Below are 20510 nucleotides of genomic sequence, written 5' to 3'. Positions count from 1 at the left end.
CTTATTTAATAACGAAAATTAGTTTATTGCTTCTAATTATTTGGCGGTACCATTATTGCCAAAACCATTATTGCCACTTTGTGCTGTTAATATAAAATGCATACTATTATAGACTCTTTATGCAGGAAGTTCCATGTTCAACGATTTTTATCTATGCGTTTTAAATTCTTTGTCTTAAACTAATTATAATGCATACACTTTTGATGTTAATTAATATTTAAGGTAGGTGGAAATTAAAAGTACCAAAACCAGTTTGATTGCGTGAAGGAACAGAAAAAGGTCTAAATATGACAGCCTAAGTTTCAACCAGGCAGCAAAATGCCTTCTTCGATAGTGATTTGTTGCATTTTGGTGGCTTTTTTTTATTTTTTACTTGCTTAAACATTCATTTAAATGTGCATACTTTTCTCAAATTCGTTTTTAAACATGGATTTTTTAAATATCCGATAAGGATTTTAATTGCAGAATTTTACTTATTTATTCACGCTGAAGTGTAAATATTTTTAACAAAGCAGCTCATATTCTGACACACGTATGCAAGGTGTAAGAATGAAATGAAGTATGGCGCTATCTATGCGTTTTCGAATATAAAAATAAAATCCTTCTAGTTTTATTTGCACAAAATTAAGTTTGAAAAATTAAAACTTACGTTCCTACAGCGACTGGACATCCACTTCTTTCATTTTTATTTCCACAACCACAATTCTGTTTAATGCAACGCCTAAAAATAAAATTGGAACAAAATAGGAGGGAAATGATTTAAACACATTAAAGCAATCCAGGGCATTAAAGCAAAAAGCGAAGAAACTTTATTTCAAACAAAGATTTAAACAGCATAAACCTTAGCTACTGAAATTCGGCTCATTGTTTCATTCACCAGATAAAATTGTCTTCATCTTAATACATAAATGTCATTTCATAATACCATTTATTGATTCGCTTTTAATACATACTTTAAGAATAGTTGGAAAAAAATAGTTTGAAAAAAAAAACAATTAACTATATGAGTCGCAAATTATCAAAGTCCAAGAGAAAAGCAAATCAAACAAAATAACTTTAACCATTTACTATGTTAAAAATAAATTTCAATAACAATAATATTTATAGATAATTAATTATAATAATAATATAATTAAGTGCAATAAATAATTGTAATACATGAATAAAATCATGATAATTAGTTATAAAATTAATAATGATTAATTGCGATATTAACTGCAATATTATTTAGTTAATACATTATAGTTACATAATTGATTATAAGTAAACTAATTGCAAATATGAAGACAGAAAGTTGGCTGATTGTCACTTTATAACTTCATTGCTATTATTGGTAGTAACCAAAAGTATCATTAAAATTTTCATATTAAGTCTGTTTTATTACTGAAACATAATTTTTTTCTTTTATATCTTGGAGCATTATCTGGTAACAACTAAAAAATTTAAAAAAAAGTTTATTTGAAAAATGACAATTTACTCAGAATTAAAACTGTAAAAAGAATCATTTTGATATACTTTACCAAGAAAATTATTCAAAAGGTAATACGGATTTTCCTAATGAAAGAAAAAATTTCCTTTTCATCAATATATCTTCAAATTTTATCGAAATAAAATATATCAACCAGTTTTCTTATATCATTTCATATTTCTGCTTCTTAAGCTATTACTTTAATTTTTAAAAACTTTTAATTGATCAAAACACTATTCTGCATTAATAAAATAATTTTTATTAAATAAAAGCTATTATCAATCATAATAGTTTTTGTCATATTTTACTGAAAAATAAATATCGATAGAGTAATAAAAAGACTAGTAATAGATATACGGAAAAAAATTGAGGTATATTATTTACTTCCTTATAATACTAGCAAAATGAGTAATCATTATTCGTGATAAATTCGTGTTAATTTCGTGATAAATTGCTGGTATTAATTGAATAACACAATTTTACTACAGATCGTAATATTTCTCCACTGAAACCTATTTAGATTGTTGTAAATTGTTTAACATTTTCGTTTCCCAAATGAAATGCATCTATACTCATGGTAATATCATATTTGATATTATATATTTTTGTGGATAATGATTTCACTATTTTCTTTTCTATAATCATCCGCTTTATCAGGGTATATAATTATTGTTTATTTGATATTTATATCATAAAAACAGGTATTCATGATAGATCACGAAAATACTTTTTAAAATATCGTTGCCATGTTGTTTAAAATTATAAATATTTCCCGATTTTTCAGCTACAGTGATATCTTATGAAATACAATACTTACTGGCAGGTCATTTCATGGGTCAAAAGTACACGCCTCTTTAAAACATCACTTTCTTCATTTTCAAAAACAACTACCTATTTGAAAATAAATATAATTTAAAAGGCTAGAAATTATGACTAATGATAAAATTAAGATTAATGATGGAATTTTATGACAATTTTTAATTTTGAACAAAACAATTGGAGATTTTTGTATAATTTTAACAAGTTTTATATTATTTATTTATATCAAATTATTTACGTTTACTCACCTCTTCAGTCTGACTGTCGACCATCCACACAAATATGTTACTCTCCCACACATGGTGATTTTCTGTTGCTAGGAGAACATAGAGAAATTGAAGATCATAGAGAACTATGAGAACATGTGGAAATATGCGTCATTTTAATGATCAATTAATACTAATGTGAAAAATGCGCAAAATAAAAAATGCAACAACTGAATAATTTTTGATCTAAGAGGATAGTATAGTTTTGGAATATAATTTAAATGTTCCGATTTCTTTTTATAAAGATAAACACACATGTTTTTTATTACATATTAATATTTTGTTAACAAATATTAACTTAAAGTTACTTGTAGTAATCGAAATTTTGGTATTTGTTTCTCAGTTTAATAGAATGCTTTCACATTACATATCACAAAGAATAATGTTCTTGCATAATAGCAAGGCTTGCTTGTCAGAAAGTTCCATTAAATCTACGCAGCAGTTTTTAGTTGGTGCCCTATCAATTATGGAAAGAGAAAAGCTGCATTTTCGGCATATTTTACTTTTTTTACTATCGAAAAGGTAAGTCAATTATCCGAGAATGTACTGGGAATCCGAATGTACTGAGAGGATTGTGTCAAAACTGGTTTGCAAAATTTCGATCTGACAATTTCGATGTTGAAGATGCACCATGAAGATGCATGGAAGGCCAGTTAAAGTTAACTATTACAATAAGTGTACTATTACAGATAATCGATGAATAACGGCGGGTGAGATCCCTGAGTGATTAATTTTATTGAATTCGATCATTCATGATCATTTGAAAAGTTTAGCTTTAATTTACAATCTGGACATACGGGTTCCTTGTGTTCGTACGGAAAGAAATTTGTTCTGTCGTTTATGATTTGCTTCTCAAACGTCAAGAAAAGGATCCATTTTAATCACTGGGGACGAAAAATGGATTATCTACAACAATGTGAAAGTCTCTACAAAAAATTTTAACCACTCCGCAAATAATCAAAACATTTTACCTCAAATAAGGAGGTCAAAAATCAAATAGATCAGTTTTTTTTTTTTTTTTTTTTTTTTTTTTTTTTTTTTGCTATCAAGGAACAAAAATTTTATGAGCGTGGAATCATGCTACAGCCAGAAAGAGGGCAAAAAGTATTGAACCAGAAAGGACAGTATATGATTACATAGAATATTTATTTCCTATAAGAAAATCATCTTGCATTTTCTTAATAAAAAGTAGAAAGAAAAAAAAAAGAAAAAAAAAGAAAAAAAAGGCAAAATTAACTTTCCGAACTATTCAATACGTTGAACTTACAAAATATCTAATAGAAAGGAAAATATTTCAGTTAAAATTAATTAATAAAAAGGTGTTAATTTCAATTCATTAATTTTTAAGTGCAAGAATTGTTAACATAATATAAAAAATATTTCAAGAAATTTTTATTTTGTTATTTTCAAAAATATGTAGAATAATTTAGTTTTTAAATTCCCTAGGCTTGCATTATAATTATTATATATTATGCATTATTGTTATTAATAATAATAAAATTTTTGCTCCATAGTGGGTAAGCATAAGGAAGCTCGCACTAAGAAAACTAAGTCTTCGAAAAAAATAAAAAAATAAAGAAAAGAAAAATATTTTCAATCTCAACGTGTGGCAGAATATCTCAATTTGTATTCTGTCGGAACTTTTAAAATGTCGTTGAGTATTAAGATCTCTTTTCTAACACTAGAACACACTTTTATGGCTGCGTTGAAAGAATTAGTAGCTATAGATCACTCCTCGCTTGAAGTCGAGATTTTTTTTCTATGAAAAAAATTTTTTTTTTAATCTGATGTAGTAAAAAGGAAGAGTAGAGAAAATACTGAAAGATTTACTGCTGTCTTACACCCTCCCCCTCGTTTTTTTCACTCCTAAACAGTGATGAAGGATTTGGAAGAAGCATTATGAGAAACAAGTGTAATTTAGGGTTTTAAAGAGCATGAAAATATTATCCCTATTGCAAAATATAATTATAACATGTCGGATAAACCAAAAGCTTCCCGTAAACCCTAACGTTGTTTTATATTTAAAGAAAAAGTAAAAAGGCGGAAATAACTTCCATATCTGCTAACTGATTTTATATCCTTTGAATTTCAGAAAAAATATGTTTTTTTTATTTATTTATTTGAATACAATTGTATGCTATTTTTTACGTGACATGAATGATATATAAACTTTTTACTTAATTTTTATATTTTGATTTAAAAAAGTCTTCAGCTCATCCAAAGTTTTTGAAGCAGATCATTGATCATACCTTTCGGCTGCGGTTCCTAACTTCTATTCGGCTATGGAACCCTAAATAATCGACATTCTTTTGGTGGAACCCCGTCTTCATTACTAACTGCGAACGTATTAACCAATGAAAATCAACTCGCTATTCTGATGAAAATAAGATGAAATATTTTTCATCTTATTTTCAAGCCTTCACAAAAAATTTAAGAACTTTTTGAAATTTTTTGCAATGGCTGAAATTTTTTTTATCTTTGTATCAATCAACCATAGACCTGAAATTAGGTTTGGTCGTTTCAATTGAATTTTCAGGCCTAGAATGTTAAGCTCTGATTTTTTTTTTTTTTTTTTTTTTTTTTTTTTTTTTTTTTTAATGTATACACGAAGTTAGTAAATTTATTTACAACCTAAAAGTTAAATGGAAAATACTAATGCAATTTTTCATGATTTATACTTTTGTGCATAATTTATTTAATGCATATGTTATTAAGAAATATCTATGTGTTTTCAAAAACATATTTCTATTTTTTTCTCAATTTTACTTAAATACTCATCACTTAATACTACATCACTTAATTAATGCATATGTTACAAAGAAATATCTATGCGTTTTCAAAAACATATTTCTATTTTTTTCTCAATTTTACTTAAATAATCATCACTTAATACTACATCACTTAAAAGTAAAAATAAATTTTTTAATTTGATCAAAAAAATGTAAAATATTTGCCAATAAAATTACCGGTATTCAACAGTAAAAAACATTAAATATTTACCAAGTGCTAATATGAATTTAAGAATTTAAGCAAACCAAATACAAAATTTTAACTTAATAGATTTATTGGAAGTCAAGAAATTTTGTGCTCAAAGTGAAAAAAATTGAATTGAGAAAAACAGATTTAACCAGCAAAACTTTGAATAAAAAACTTTAAACAAAATATGAGAGTTGTCCATTACAATAAAGGAAATGGATGTGATATTTTCTGTTTTCAGTGAGTCGTGGTTTATAAATATTTTTGCTGCAACTTTGAAAGTTTTTTTAGTATTATCTTATACTTGACAACTTGCAGAATTTAGAACAGGTTATAAAAAAAATTTCTTCAAAAAAATTTAAAATTTTATAAGGTAAGACACAATCTAGATCCAAATGTTTACAAATAAAAGCAATCCATTCAGCAAGTCAAATTTCAATTTAGCTGTATTTCTAAAGACTGCAGAGTTACACACATGTTGTTTTTTACTATGTTTAATAATAAATATAGTAGAGGTTTAATCGTATAAGAACTAATTCTTATACTAATTAAACTGCTTATACTTTTTCAAAAAAAAAAATACATAAATAAATAGGAACACTATAACTTACCTCCATTTAATTCTTTGAACTTTATTTTGTAGCCAATGCCATTGTTTTTTTCTAACTCCTAACAAAGGAAAAGAAAACATTAATGAATTTAAAATTACGATTTAAATTGCTTTGATGAATTTTTGACCGCAAAGTTGATTTTTTTAATAAAAATATTAGTTCGGATGTTAATAACGATTGGAAAGGTAAACATTTGAGTTGAAAAAAATTATGGTTCAAAGTACGAATATTGTGGTTCAACTAATTTTCTCTGATTTTAAGTATGAGTACAATTTCTTTATATTTATACACTAATGAACTTGTTAATGAATTAATCCCCAGAGTAAAATAACATACAATTTAATAATAGTACAAATAAAAAAATTTATGCGGTTTTTTTTTATCTCTTTTTAACAGCAGCTCAAAAATAATAATTCGAGTTTTAATGTTTCCTATAATACAAAATTTACAAGCAAAATGCAATTAAAAAATCATTGATGTAATAAAAATAATAATTTATTGTTTGCATTTGAAGTAATTCAAGTACAAAATATAATATTTTTTTCCTTTAATATATTTATGGGAAGGATTTTGGGACAACATAGTGATAAAGCACACTTTTAGGAAAGGTGGAATTTTGTTCATCACATACTCTTCTTTAGTATTGACTCCAGATAGGTACGTTACAAATCCAAAACAGCATGATATACAGAAAACATTATATTACAGAAAATTTAGTTGTTTTTCAACGAAAATACTCTCTTGAATAATTCGAAAATGTGACTTATCATTAAGCTGCTCTTCGTGTATTCTAGATAACAACTCCACAGACTCCTGGTGGGGCACTTACCATAGGGGCTGATAGAGCCATACAGTCCACTATAAGTAAGCTCATAAGTGGACACATCAGGTGTCTCTCTTTTGAGCTTGGGCGAAAGACCTATTCAACGTGCACGAGGTGTAACTCTGCACAGGCTTCTCCCGATCACATTTTACACTGTCTCTTGGTCTGGAAAAGAAAGACCTCTACTCTGGTCCCTTACATGTATATGATTTCCTCAAGACTTTCGAGCTCATTGACTTGGTCTAGCCTGCGGCTGACCAAGAGGAATAAGTCAACAACAACAACAGATAACAACTTAAAAACCAGCTATGGTTAACGTAGTTTTGCTTTTCCAGGCATTAATTTTTCGTGTTACGTGTTTATTAAAAACTAATAAATGTCATTTATTTCTATGAACATTTTCAAGGAAAATAATTTTTAAAAAATGACCAAACAATTTAATGATATTGAAAATTCTTATGATAATAATAATTGATAAAAATGAATAATTGAAATAGAAATTAATAATTGAAAAATAATATAAAAGAAATATTTTTATAACTTTTATTCCTGTTGAAATAGCTGCTGATTCAATTGCTGATAAACTGATTGATACCACATATCTAAAAATTGATTCCTTTATTTTACGATAAATGTGTAAATGTAGTTTCACAAAAATAAGTTGATATGAAGGTGCAAATTAGCATAAGATGTTAAATTGAGCCATGATGTTGTTCAAGTTGAATCATAGTGTCTGGTAATGTCATTTATTCAATGAATATTTGCAAAAGAAAAAGTTAAAGAAAATAATTGAAAAGATCAATGAAAAATTTTAAAACCTAAGATCTAAGTTAAAAAACTGAAAAATAAAAATGAACAATCAAAAAATGGCATCAAAAGGCAATTAATATATATATATATATATATATTTTTAAAGTTTACTTTCAGTTGAAACAGCTACTGATTCAATTGGTGATTGACGTCACATATTTAAAATTGATTCCTGTGATTTTTATCAATCTTTCAAATTTAATAGTTCAAGAAAATTAAGGTGACAATTTTATTTAAATAATAAAAACGAATGATTTTTTTTTTTCGATTTGTGTTTACATTTACAAAAAAATTAATAAAAAAATAATAAAATATGGATTTAGAATTTTAAAACTGTATATTCTACTAATGTTTTTTTCCCTTAAACTAAATAGGGTTTTTTTCTTATTTATTTATATATTTTGCTTCTTTTAGTGGAACACATTTTCTGCATTCCTCTGCAACGGATAGTTGAGTTTCTTTATTGTACCCACATACTAATAGTTTTGACGTGCAATTATCATATTATTATGATGTGAACATTTATCAATCAGAATTTTTCCACTTTAATACAATGATAAATTGAACCATATTATAGCGCAATTTGATCCGTCCTCAGCAAGATTGTATAACACATCGAATTTAACTTAAAACTAAACGCAATTTGATTTAGTTCGCAAAACATTTAAACAGAATTATGGTTCACGGCACCAATATTATGATTAAATCCTGAACCCATTTTTCTGAGAATGTCCCGATATCTTCATTCAAATTTAATTTCTTAAAAAAACATTTAATGAATCACAAATTATAGGTTTTTCTTCTTCTTTTACCACGTACCATTCTTTTACCAACACTGGCACATGTATCAGCAATTAAAAAGCTTGTAATTAGTCTTAGAAAAATAATTAAATTTTTAAAATTTGTTAAAATACTTCATTTATTCTTCCTGTATTGTTTTGCTCTTAAATAGTAAAATTTTATGTTATACTTACAGTGCCATAAGTTACTGGTCCCATGCATCTTATATCCTCTGCCAGGAGTTGGATTAATTTTTTGGTTTCACTGTGAAACTTTAATTCGAAACTGAAATTAGTAAACTTCCTTACATCACTTTCGGGTTCTCTCTGAAAATAAGCCTGCAGTTTTCCAAACCTATAGAAATATTTTCGATAAGTTTATTAATTCAGTTAACTATAAAAATCCATGACTTTTAAAATTATAACAAAATATATTAACACATTGTTTTATAATTAACTAAAAACTTTATAAGACCAAACCAGAGGTGGAAAGAGAGGTAAAAAAAAATAAAGCTATCCCTCCCGAGTGGGTTTAATTGTGTTTCTTGAGTTTAACTGGAAAAATCATACCATATTTCCAATTAAACTCAATCCATATTTCCAGTTAAACTTTTCCAGCACCATCTGAATTTTTTAAAGATTACTGTAGTTTTAATACCAAATCTATAAAAATTTGATCATTAAAGTGGTAGATTAAATATCTAATTAAAAAAGCAGTTTTCGATAAAACTTTTAAACCACATGATATTCTGGGTTTAAATAATAAAATATCGATAAAGTTAAATTCTGACAGTAATTATACAGTTGAAATTATTAAAAATACTTCAATTAAGCAATCCAAACTACTTGAATTGCCTTTATCCTCATATACTTAACATCATCATCATCATAGTTGGCCAGACAACCCAATGTGGGCCAATGCCTTCCTCTGAAGATTTTTTCCATAACGATTTCCGATTTATCTTTGATCTCCAATTCTTTTCATTCATTGCAAGAAAATCAGACTCCACCGAGTCAGCTCAGCTCAACCGCGGCCTTCCCCGCTTTCTTGTTCCAGTGAGTTTAAAAAGCAGCATCTTTTTTATTGTATTGTTATCACTCATTCGAATCACGTAGACCACCCTATTCATTCTATTTATTTTTACGCATTTAATAATATCGGGTTGTTTGAACAGTTCAAAGTTAAATATCCTTCTCCAGTTCTCCAGTTATTGTTTTCATTTACGCCACCAAATATACTCCGCAAAATCTCTTTCTCTCTAAATATCTCCACAAAAAAAAAAAAAAAAAAAAAAAAAAAAAAAAATATATATATATATATATATATATATATATATATATATATATATATATATATATATATATATATATATATATATATATATATATATATATATATATATATATATATATATATATATAATATTATATATAGAAATCAATCAATGAATCAGTACTGAACAACACTACAAAATCATAAATCAAACACAAAACTTAAAGACAGATACCAAAATACGATTAATTCCACTTTTTTTAATATTTATTTATTAAATTTTTCATCCATGCCGGTAGCTATACTGAACAACAGCGCAAAATCATGCACAAAACTAAAAGACATATACAACACAATTAATTCCAATTAGTTTTTTAATATAATTTTTTCGTTGCAGGTGGCTTTACGTTATTATATTTTAAAAAACACGTTTTTATATCCCACCACTGAAGTAAAGATGAATTGAATGTATTGCTCATGCATTGCACTCATGATAGGAAAATTTTCTACAATCAAGCAATTTTCTCTGGAACGTATCCCTTGTGAAGGGTTGTAAAAAAAACTATTTTCACAGTATCTAAATTAAAACTGCACATTATTGGTAAAGTTTAAATAGGTACAAAATATATAAATTGCATCTACATTAGTACATTTGGTATTTTCTTTTAAAACTGCTTCAATTAACACAATATCAGTCGTGACTTCTACCAAACTTTATTAACCATCATTGGCGTCAATAATAACATGACGATTTTCTACGTTTCTTCTAAGCGAATTAATACCATTTCTCTATTAAGTTTGCTTTTTAGTACTTATCCTTTTTTTTCATTTAATACTTATTACCAAAATTAATTAAGTATCATTGGTGTCAAAAATAATGCATGACGATTTTTTACTTTCCTCTTAAAGGAATTAGTATCATTAATCCATTAATTTTACTTTTTAGAACATGGTTTATTTTTTTTTCTAGCAATTAATACCTATTAATTGGGGGTACTGATCCAGGAGTTCTCTTGTCTTCTGAATAAGGTTCAAAATTACAAGGCTACGGAGTTGAACATTGATAGTCATAAACTCACATTTGGGTCGGCTGTTAAATGACGGTTATAAAATAAAATACCTATCATTAAAATTAATTGAACATCATTGGTTTTAAAAATAGAATAGGGAGTTTTTACTTTACTCTTAAATGAAACGAATTAGTAGTAATATTTCAATTATGATTTTTGATTTTTGTTATTTTTTGTTTCAATAGAAAATATTACCAAAATTAATTAAGCATCATTGGCGTCAATGATAGCATGTCTATTTTCAATCTGGTGCCGTGAACCTAGTATGCTGCCACGTTTACATTACATATACTGCCACGTTACACGTCAACCACATTTACACGTTTCATTGAGTTTATCTGATGTAAAGAATAAGAAGCAATGAAATATGATAATAAAAATTATTAAATTTGATTAAAAAAGACAATAACCAAGCAAACATACTATAATTAAAAATTGGGGGGGGGGGACAGAATAATTTGCATTTTAATTTATATCAATGGCGTGAGCTCTAAACCAATGAGAAAATTTCATTTTTCAAACTTCTCACCCACAATGGTCTAGTTGAAATTTTTGTACGATTTTTGCGATCGGGAACTGAAATTGCCCCTTTCTCCCATAGTCCAAATTTCGGGATTATAGAACAAACGGTTCTGGAGTCTTAAAAGAGAGATACACGGAAGCAGTCTGACTTACTCTTTATTTTATTAGAATAATAAATTTTAATAAATCCATTGGGCCATTCTGCCACGCAATTGAAAAAACAACGTAAGTGCTTCACGAAAGATTTCAAGATGAACGACTTAAGAGCTATGAATTCAAAATATTTCAAATTTGTAATGCACCTACCTCGGTATTACATTAATAATATTGTGAAAGAAATTTGCTCATCTGTTATACACAAATAAGTTTACGTAAATTAGAAGTTAGAATGATTTTCTCCAATCGATTATACTTCGTCTCAGCTTATTAAAATTCAACGTAACTCACACATATTTCACCTCTGTATGAATTGCTATTGTCTGATATTCATTATCATTGTTTTGTTTTTTTAATTATATTTTTAAGATTTTTATCCTCAGTTATCAAAAATAAATAAATAAAAAGATAAAGGGGGATTATTGTTAAAGAAATTTCATTCATTTATGCTTCTAATATTGCATATATTTACATGAAGTTACTTGACCAGTGAGCAATTTAATCTTTTGGATGTTTTAGATGCTTTTAAATTGTTCCAAAATAAAAACTGTGGTTCACGAATCAAACTTCCAAGATTTTTATAGGTTTTCTTTTTTTTTTTTTCTCCTTGTGCAGAAGGTTCTAATAGAGGTTTCTTCTTTGGTACAAACGAGTTTAAGAAGTCAACATCTGTGCAGTTGTCATCTCTGAAAGAATTCTTTGAAAAATTTAACTTCTCTTTGGAACATCACCTTCACCATTTTATTCAAGTATAATAAAATTCGATTGAAGTGAATATCAGAAATTCACTTCTACCGAATCTATCAAAAATTATAGCAGTTACTTGAAATACAAAAATTATCGCAAGTACATTTTTCTACTGCTCCTAAAAGGTCACCTTGAATAAATAGCTACATTACGTTGTTTTTCAATTCCAGATAATTTGGAGATTCGACTGCAAATTAAAGATTTAGTCAGAGTCACGCCGAAATGCAATTTCAGAAAACTGGTAAAAAATTAATTTCTGAACAAAATAAAAATAAAAATTTCAATATGTAGTTATTCATACAAAAATGCCAAACATATAAAAATCTCATTTTTCGAATTTTTTTGTCGCTTACGATGGTTTTTTAATTGTACGGCAGTATATTTGTCGAATATTTTATAGCTCTTTCACGCCCAATTTTATATATTTATAATAAAATAACTTTTAAAAGAGTGCAGAATTACAAAAAGCGCACAGCCATACCAAAAATATTTAAAACGGGAAAAATTTGCAGCTAATTATTTTTCTATTTTTTCCTCCTTAATGTAGGTGTTTTATTACACTAAGAACCTTTACTCTACTTGGTGTAAAATAGTCGACACCACTTTTGTTATTCAGTAGCAATAAAATTTATAATTACAATAAGATAAGAAACACATATTGAGGGTAACGAGTGTGCGAACTCCTTGGCTAAGGAAGGCAGAGGTGCCGACCAACCTTGCACCATCATCACGCTTGCAGACGCAAATGCAGTTACAAGACGCAGACTTCCGCCCCATTCCTTCAGGAAACCCCTCATTACTGATTTTGATTGTTCCCGAATCTTAATATCAACAATTACTAGACTAAGAACAAACCACTTTAAAGGGATGAAAATTCTTTCCTACGAAATAAGAACTTATATTTCCTGCAAGAACTGCACCGATGTCCAACTTACCCCGGATCACATTCTCACCAGCCCTTACCCCATATGTTTTACAACTGGGTATGGTGCCACTGGCTTCAGAACTTCGCGAGATCTTTTACAGTAATGATGTATTGGAGCTGGCGGATGCTGTTTTGAAGGTAAACGAGGCCATTCAATTGTCCATGGACACGATAAAAATATATATAAAAAAAGAAACACATAAGAATGAGTAATATTATATTTTCGATACAATATAAGATACAGAGCTAAGACTGTGGTGTAATACCTATCCAATCTTATAATGAAAATCTCCGAAAATTGCGTGAACATCACTTCTAGTCAATACCAAATTGATCGTTTTTAAACACTTCAAATGGTATAGTTAAATTTTAACATCAATAAAGCTTACACTAATCTTCATCTCTGTTTGGTGAAGATGATCTTTTTACGAAGCTCCGTAAATTTGGCAAATACAAATTTACGGAGCCCCCACTTAATCGCATATCGGATAATCGAATAACCCGCTTATATGAATAAAATTCAATGGAACCAAATCATTTTTTGAAGCTGATGTTAAACTTCCCCGTTTAAGAGAATATTTATTGTTTTTTGTAATTGCATAAAATAGAGGTAACGAAATGAAAAAATTTGTTTATTTTTGAGAAATGTTTCACCAATTAAAATGGAATTTCCGTTTTTCAGTTAAGATACAATAAGTGATTACTTCAATAAGGACTTCCTGCCCATTGTTTGGTCTAAAGAGGTGTTACGGGTAAAGCTGAAAAATTAATCAAATCTTGCTGCTACATTGAAGTTAACGAAGGGGTTTTACCCCTCTTTGACTTAGAACGTTAAAAAATCAGATTGTTTACGTTAAAACGTTAAAAATAAAAATCATTTGACTTAGAACGTTAAAAATAAAAATCATTTAGAACGTTAAAAAAATACAGATTGTTTTGTGGTCAAAACTTGTGGTCCCCTCCTGGTGAGCTATGACCTTTGAAAAGAAAAAGTTTCAAAAATCTGACACACTAGTGTACAATGTGTCTTTCTGTTAAGTAGAATAATCATTGCTTAATCCAATGAATAATGGTTGCAAGTTGTGAGCAAAAAGGAATGATTTGAATTAATCGAAGGGGGGAAAAACAATGAATCTTGGAAACAATAAGTTCCAAAAACTCCCAAACTATTGTAAAATAGGGCATTAATTTGGAATCTCTCAAGTTCCGAGAATTAGAAAATAATAAATAAGTAAAAATAAAAGTTCTGAATCTATTTGAAAGGAATACGCAAGTCATGAAAGTCTTAGTAGAAACTGAAAGGAAATATTTAATTTTGATAAATTGAGGAATTAAAACGGGTATAAAAACAATCTTCAATTATAAACTTTTTCGGAAGGCATCAAATAATGTTTCAGTACCTATATTTCACTTTTCTCTAACACTGATTTATTTTTATGAAATTTTAAAGGACATTTATATTTTATGGTACTATATAAGGTACTAGTTTTAATTTTAATTGCTTATTGATCATAAAACTGAGCTTATTTAATCAAAACGCTATACTATAGATTAAATACTATTAAAAAGTAAAATTTCGCAAAAATATAGAGTTTAAGATTGAATATTAAACTCCCCTTTTAATCGAATATCCCGCTTAATTGCATAGATTTGACTGGAACCGATGCGGGACTGGATGCGGGACGGGATTGAAATATGCTCCCAATAATTTGATCAGGAGAGCAGTCAAAAATTTGGACCCCTAGTATTTTCACTTTTTGAATATTTTACCATATCTCGAGAAATTTTAAGGCGAATTGAAAACTTTTTGCACAAAATTAAAAAATTCATTTATCCGAAGATAATTCCATGCAAAAAATAACTTTTAATAGATATTCATTATATTTATTAAAAGTAATTTTTTGCATTTATCGAAAAAATTTTGTATCGTAAAGCAAAAAAATTTTTACATCATTTTAAAGAATGTAGTTTTGCATGACAAAATACGAACTTTGAATGAAATTGGTCAAATAGTTCCTGAGAAATTGAATTTTTAAAATACAGCTTTTTTGAAATTCGATTTCTCGGGATTCAACCGATATCACTCAAATTTTGCATTTCACCATGTAAAATTATATTCTTTGAAATTATGTCAATAAAAAAATGTTGTACCATACAATTCAAATTTTTTTTTTTTAATTCAAAATGTTTACAATTTAAATATTAACAAATAGTAAATGTTTACTAAAAATTAATTTTTGCTAAACAAATTTTGGATAAACAATTTTGGATAAGCAAATTTTATAATTGTGTGCAAAATTTTCTCAATTCGCCTAAAAAAATTCTCGAAATATAAACTTTTGCCAAATTGCGGCTATCCCCCTATTTTGGAGCTCAGTCGAGAAAAGATATGTTTTTTCATAGAAAGTACGTTTTCTACCTGATTTCGTGTACTAAAATATCGTCTGTACTAATTAATTAGCATATTTGAGGTCATCCTCTCGAATCATGAAGATTGAGTTTTAGAACTTGAATATCCGATGATTAGAACAAAAGTTATTCAGGGTGGTCCGTTTTTTATTTTGGTGACTATAATAACAGCAATATCACGTTTAATAGACATATTAAAATACAACGTAACATGTTAAAAATACAAAAACTATTTTTTAGAATTATTTTTATGCTAGCATCATTACTTACCCATTTCCTTCTTGATTGGTCAGTAGACTGATATCAAACTGATGCAATCCGCAGAGGTGAGGGGGAATCATTATTCAATTAAAGAAATTTTAAAACCCCAAGAGATATTTAATGAAATTCTGGGGTCTTTGACAGCTCAACAACCTAAAATCCAAAAGCAACTTCAAGCTATGATACCCAAGAGAAAAAAGGAAACTAAATCTGGAGCGTTGAGAGGGTTGGTTTTCGAAGACGTCATCAAAAAGGCGGAGTTATGCTTTAAGCCAATAGCCTTTTTGCTTGTAATTGAATGGCTCCTAGAAGAGTTATGCTCCGCCTATAAGTTGCGGGCTGACTATTATTTCGCCACTGAGCGTATGAGAGAAAAAAATCCGTTTTCGATGTTTGCCTAATATTACCGCTTTAGAAATAAAAAAATATTTACCATTAAAAAAGAGGCTTTTAATTTAAAATCAGCTTGATCCAGTTTTTTATTTTTAATTGTTTTTCTTTAATTCCTATATTTAATTTTAATGAGCAATTAATATTAAAAATGACGTTTTAATGGGAAAATAATTTTGTTTTTTAAAAGAGATATATTGGCTGTATTACTTTATATAAGCGTAGGGATGAAAATGTTACTTTTTTCATTTTAGGTGTAACAAAAAATAAAATCATTTTCTCTTTTAAAGTTTATTTTCAAAACGAAGTCTTTAAATTTTTTATTTTATTAAAATAAAATAAAAAATTATCCATGTTATAATTGTCTTCTTTTTAGTTTTATGTCAGTTAGTTTCGTTAGGTTGGAAAAGGGTCGAAAAATTGGAATTGGAGTAAAAAATTTTGCAAAAATAAAATCCTTTTTCTCTTTTTAGTTTACTTTTAAAGCGAAATTCCTAACATTTTTATTTCATTTTATAATTTTCTCCTTTCTAGTTTTGTGTCTGCTTATGCTACAAAGTGATTGATATATTGATAACGGTAATAAATTTTGCATTATTTTGAATCAATTTTAACTTGTACTGACACTGGTCCATCAATTGATATATAAACACTGCAATTAGACGGAAAGTGGAAAAGATTTCGAAAGTTGATCAATTCTATTTGGCCATAATCTACTTTCCATGAAGGCTTATCTGAAGTGATGGTATTTGGTAGAATTTTTATAAATCACAGAAATATTGCTCGCTAAAATCGGGAATTATCCGGGTTCTTGATAAAACAGAGCTCGTTATAAGTGAGTTAAATAAAAAAGTAGTAAAAACATCAACTGCTTCTTGAGTTTCTTTTGTCAGACTTCTTTTGTCAAAATTCAATTCAATTTTTGAAAGACAGGTAAAAAATAAATCTTAAATAAAAGTTTAAATTTAAAAAAAAGAAGCTATTAATTTTTGATGAATTACAATTCAATCGTGTAAAACAAGGTAGCGGGCACCATAGTTTTTTTTTTCCTTTATCAAAATTAAGGGTCAAAAAATTAGTTGGTTTTCTAATTAAAACTTAATTGATTAAAAACAAAGACCGAGAAAATGATGCTATTTTTCATTCTGGACACCATTTCTTTCAGAAACAGAAATAAACAAATCGCAGCCCGATCCCTAATGGTTTCGTGAGAATTTTTTTTTAATTAATTATTTTTTTAACTGTTTAAAAAGGGTTCTTTTTTTGGTTCAAAGAAAAGAAGAATTTTGTATAAGCGTGGTGCCATTTTGGCAAAAAATAAATAATAAATAAAATAAATAAATAAATAAAATAAATAAATAAAATAAATAAATAAATAAAATAAATAAATAAAATAAATAAATAAAATAAATAAATAAAATAAATAAATAAATAAAATAAATAAATAAAATAAATAAATAAAATACATAAATCGTTAATTCCTTCTTTTTTAGGTAATTTTACATAAGGTAGGCGCATTAGCATAATATTTGAGCTACCCCCGATCATTTGACAATCTACGATTTGCTTGAATGATATGCATTTTTAGTCTTTTTTAAAAATTTCTGAAAACCTATCGAGCTAGTTTGCAAACTCTTTTGCAATCCTAAGCAAAATCCTATCAAAGTAGTTGTGTTCTCAAAGCGAAGGAATGATCATTTGTTCATTCATAAATAATTCTCTCCGTTTTATTTTGATAATATAAATTTTAATGTGTTTTGTAGTAATGCTGACTTGAAGAGAACTAAGGACGAAGAAATATTTATAAACAAAATACAATCCACTAAAAATTAAAAAACATACAGGGCGCCATCTGGCGTACTTAAAAAGAAAAGCCGTTGCAGCATCAATTAATATTACATGTTGTGCCATTTTAACCAATAAAAGTAAATGTTATGTCCATTTATTTCTGAATCGCCTATTTCTTCATACATGAAAATCCACACCTTCATTTCGTACCCTCAGACTAAGAATTATTTTCGTGAAATAAAAACGCCCGAGCTATTATGCGACTAGCAATTATTTTCCACCGTATTAAAGTAAGATGTACATTTAATATCAAAATAAATATAAATTTCAGTCAAATGCTTAAAATTTATACGAGAAAGGAATCTCAATTTTACGCAGTATTTAAAACAAAGATGACAGTGACAATATAAAATATTCAGTTTCTGCAAACCAAAATAAATTTCTAGAATAAATGAGGACATGGGGAAATGATTCATCGCATAAAACAATGAAAAAGATATAACTTTTAAAAGTTTCCACGTGTTCTTATCTCTTAATCTGGATAATAAATAGATATTGTTATAGATTTTATATTGTAGTGATCAATTTTATAATGTTTAAACTAATTAAACGCTTTACCAACGATAAATAAGAAATCCATAATTTTCTAAATCTAAATTATTGCCACTAACTGATTTAAGTATTACTAATTTAAAATGTGCTGTTAGTGGAAAGTTTATAACCTATCTCTATAAAATAAAAGGAGCCGTGGTGGTCAGGTGATAGAGCGTTCGTGTCCCAATGAGGTAAACCAGGTTCGAAACCCAGTCATGGCGGGTCGATACGAATTCTGCACCCAGCTCGCATCGACCACAGTGCTGACGTAAAATATCCCCAGGGGTAGTGCATGGATTGGGTTAGAGTCCTCTTGCCGTCAGGTTAACTGTGGGAGGTTTTTCTCTCCATATAATGCAAATGCCGGCTAGTTCCATCGAAAAGTCCTCTAGGCGAGTTTCTTCCGATACTTGATCCAAGAGTTCAAAATTCAAAATAATTCAAAAGAGTTGAAAAAATAAGTAATGGGAAATAAATTTATTGAAATATTCATTGAAAACAAGATTAAATGAAATATCTATTTAATTTTTTAATTGCAGGAAATATATGGCGCATATTTTAAAATAAGAGACATATACAAAGGATTTATTTCTATGTGATTCAATATGTGGCTATTTACGGTCAATTTAATAATATTTATAATAAGGGACAGTAAGGACATGTAAACTAATGATAGCACAGTTGTTTTTTTTATCAATTATGAACATATAAAAAGATATTGATAAAAATTTCTGCATATATTTCTAAAAAATTTAGAATTTCTTTTCTTGTAAGGGCTGTGAAAAATTCAGGATCAAATTACGGTAAATAGTACTGGCACCCTGAGTGCATCATCCGAAAAATCTACTTTTACTGTAAAACTTTATGCACTAATTTTTACAGTAATGGTTATTAAATTATACGGCGATGCAGTGATTTTACAGTAAGTATTACTATACAGAAAAATTACAGTATACCGGTTAATTTGGTTCGAAAATGTTACGGTTAAAAGAACGGAGATTGCTTGTATTTTTTACCGTAATAATTTAATCCGGAATTTTTCACATTGCAGGAGACAAAAGGGATATTTAACACATATAAATTGTATTGTAAGTCATAACATTTGTGATTTAAATTAACTGAAGACTTTTAATATGTAGCATTGAAAGGACTTTATGGCTTTTTTTGAAAATAAATAAATAATTAAATAACTAAATAAAAAGGTGCTTGTGAGAAAAATAAATTAAATAAAGACGAGGAAGAGAAATGTCAGTACTCGCATCAGTCAAGACCTGATTTGGACAAACAGGAAGAAGAAAAGTTTAACAGTTGCATTGTATTTGATAAAATCAATAATAGTAATTTTCGGACTGAATCTTCCTGGATCAACTTGTTCGTTAGTACAAAAGCCTGAGGAGCCTTGTAATAAATCAGGCTCTACAAGGAACTATATACTTGAGGCTTTGGCAATCTTTATGCGCCTTTACAGGCAATCGCCTTAATTTATTGCAATACTTCACGAAATATTCACGTTATACAAGATGTTCTGTAATAACCATTTTTATATATATATTCTTTGAATTCTTGTTGAAAATGAAAAGTGTAAAAATACGCGCAGTAGGGGATGCAAATTGATATTGAATACATTAGCATCAAAATCTGTGTATCTTTGAGTGAGAAAAAAACATTAAAACCAGTTTGAATGACTAGTGAAATTTGCGGTTGTTTCGACAATATTGCCTTTAAACATCAGTTGTCCCCGGGAACCAAACTTGTTTTGATATTTTCAATGATGTTTCGTTAAAATTTGATAGCGCTTTTTGTTTTATCTAGCTCAAATAGTA

The 20510-nt window shown here is 27.9% G+C and overlaps 1 protein-coding gene across 2 annotated transcripts in view; it reads right to left on the bottom strand.

Moving 5' to 3' along the window:
• LOC107445670 (transcription factor COE1) overlaps positions 1 to 16128 on the bottom strand; it is a 41538-nt gene extending 25410 nt beyond the window's left edge. The window contains exons 1-6 of one of the 2 annotated variants that reach the window (XM_043039387.3): positions 15925 to 16128; positions 8748 to 8907; positions 6141 to 6198; positions 2536 to 2603; positions 2286 to 2359; positions 650 to 721 (exon numbers count right to left, since the gene is read on the bottom strand). In XM_043039387.3, coding sequence (XP_042895321.2) covers positions 650 to 721; positions 2286 to 2359; positions 2536 to 2603; positions 6141 to 6198; positions 8748 to 8907; positions 15925 to 15995 — 503 coding nt within the window. In that variant the 5' untranslated portion in view covers positions 15996 to 16128. The remainder of the gene's footprint in view (positions 1 to 649; positions 722 to 2285; positions 2360 to 2535; positions 2604 to 6140; positions 6199 to 8747; positions 8908 to 15924) is intronic. The other variant, XM_016060120.4, reaches the window with a different exon arrangement.
• Between the last annotated feature and the right edge of the window lie 4382 nt (positions 16129 to 20510).

Source organism: Parasteatoda tepidariorum, chromosome 6, assembly GCF_982258835.1.
Source record: "Parasteatoda tepidariorum strain Cologne lab strain chromosome 6, Ptep-v5.0, whole genome shotgun sequence".
Classification (NCBI taxonomy): domain Eukaryota; kingdom Metazoa; phylum Arthropoda; class Arachnida; order Araneae; family Theridiidae; genus Parasteatoda; species Parasteatoda tepidariorum.
The sequence above is the reverse complement of the archived record's forward strand: the minus strand, read 5'-3'. Positions and strand labels throughout refer to the sequence as shown.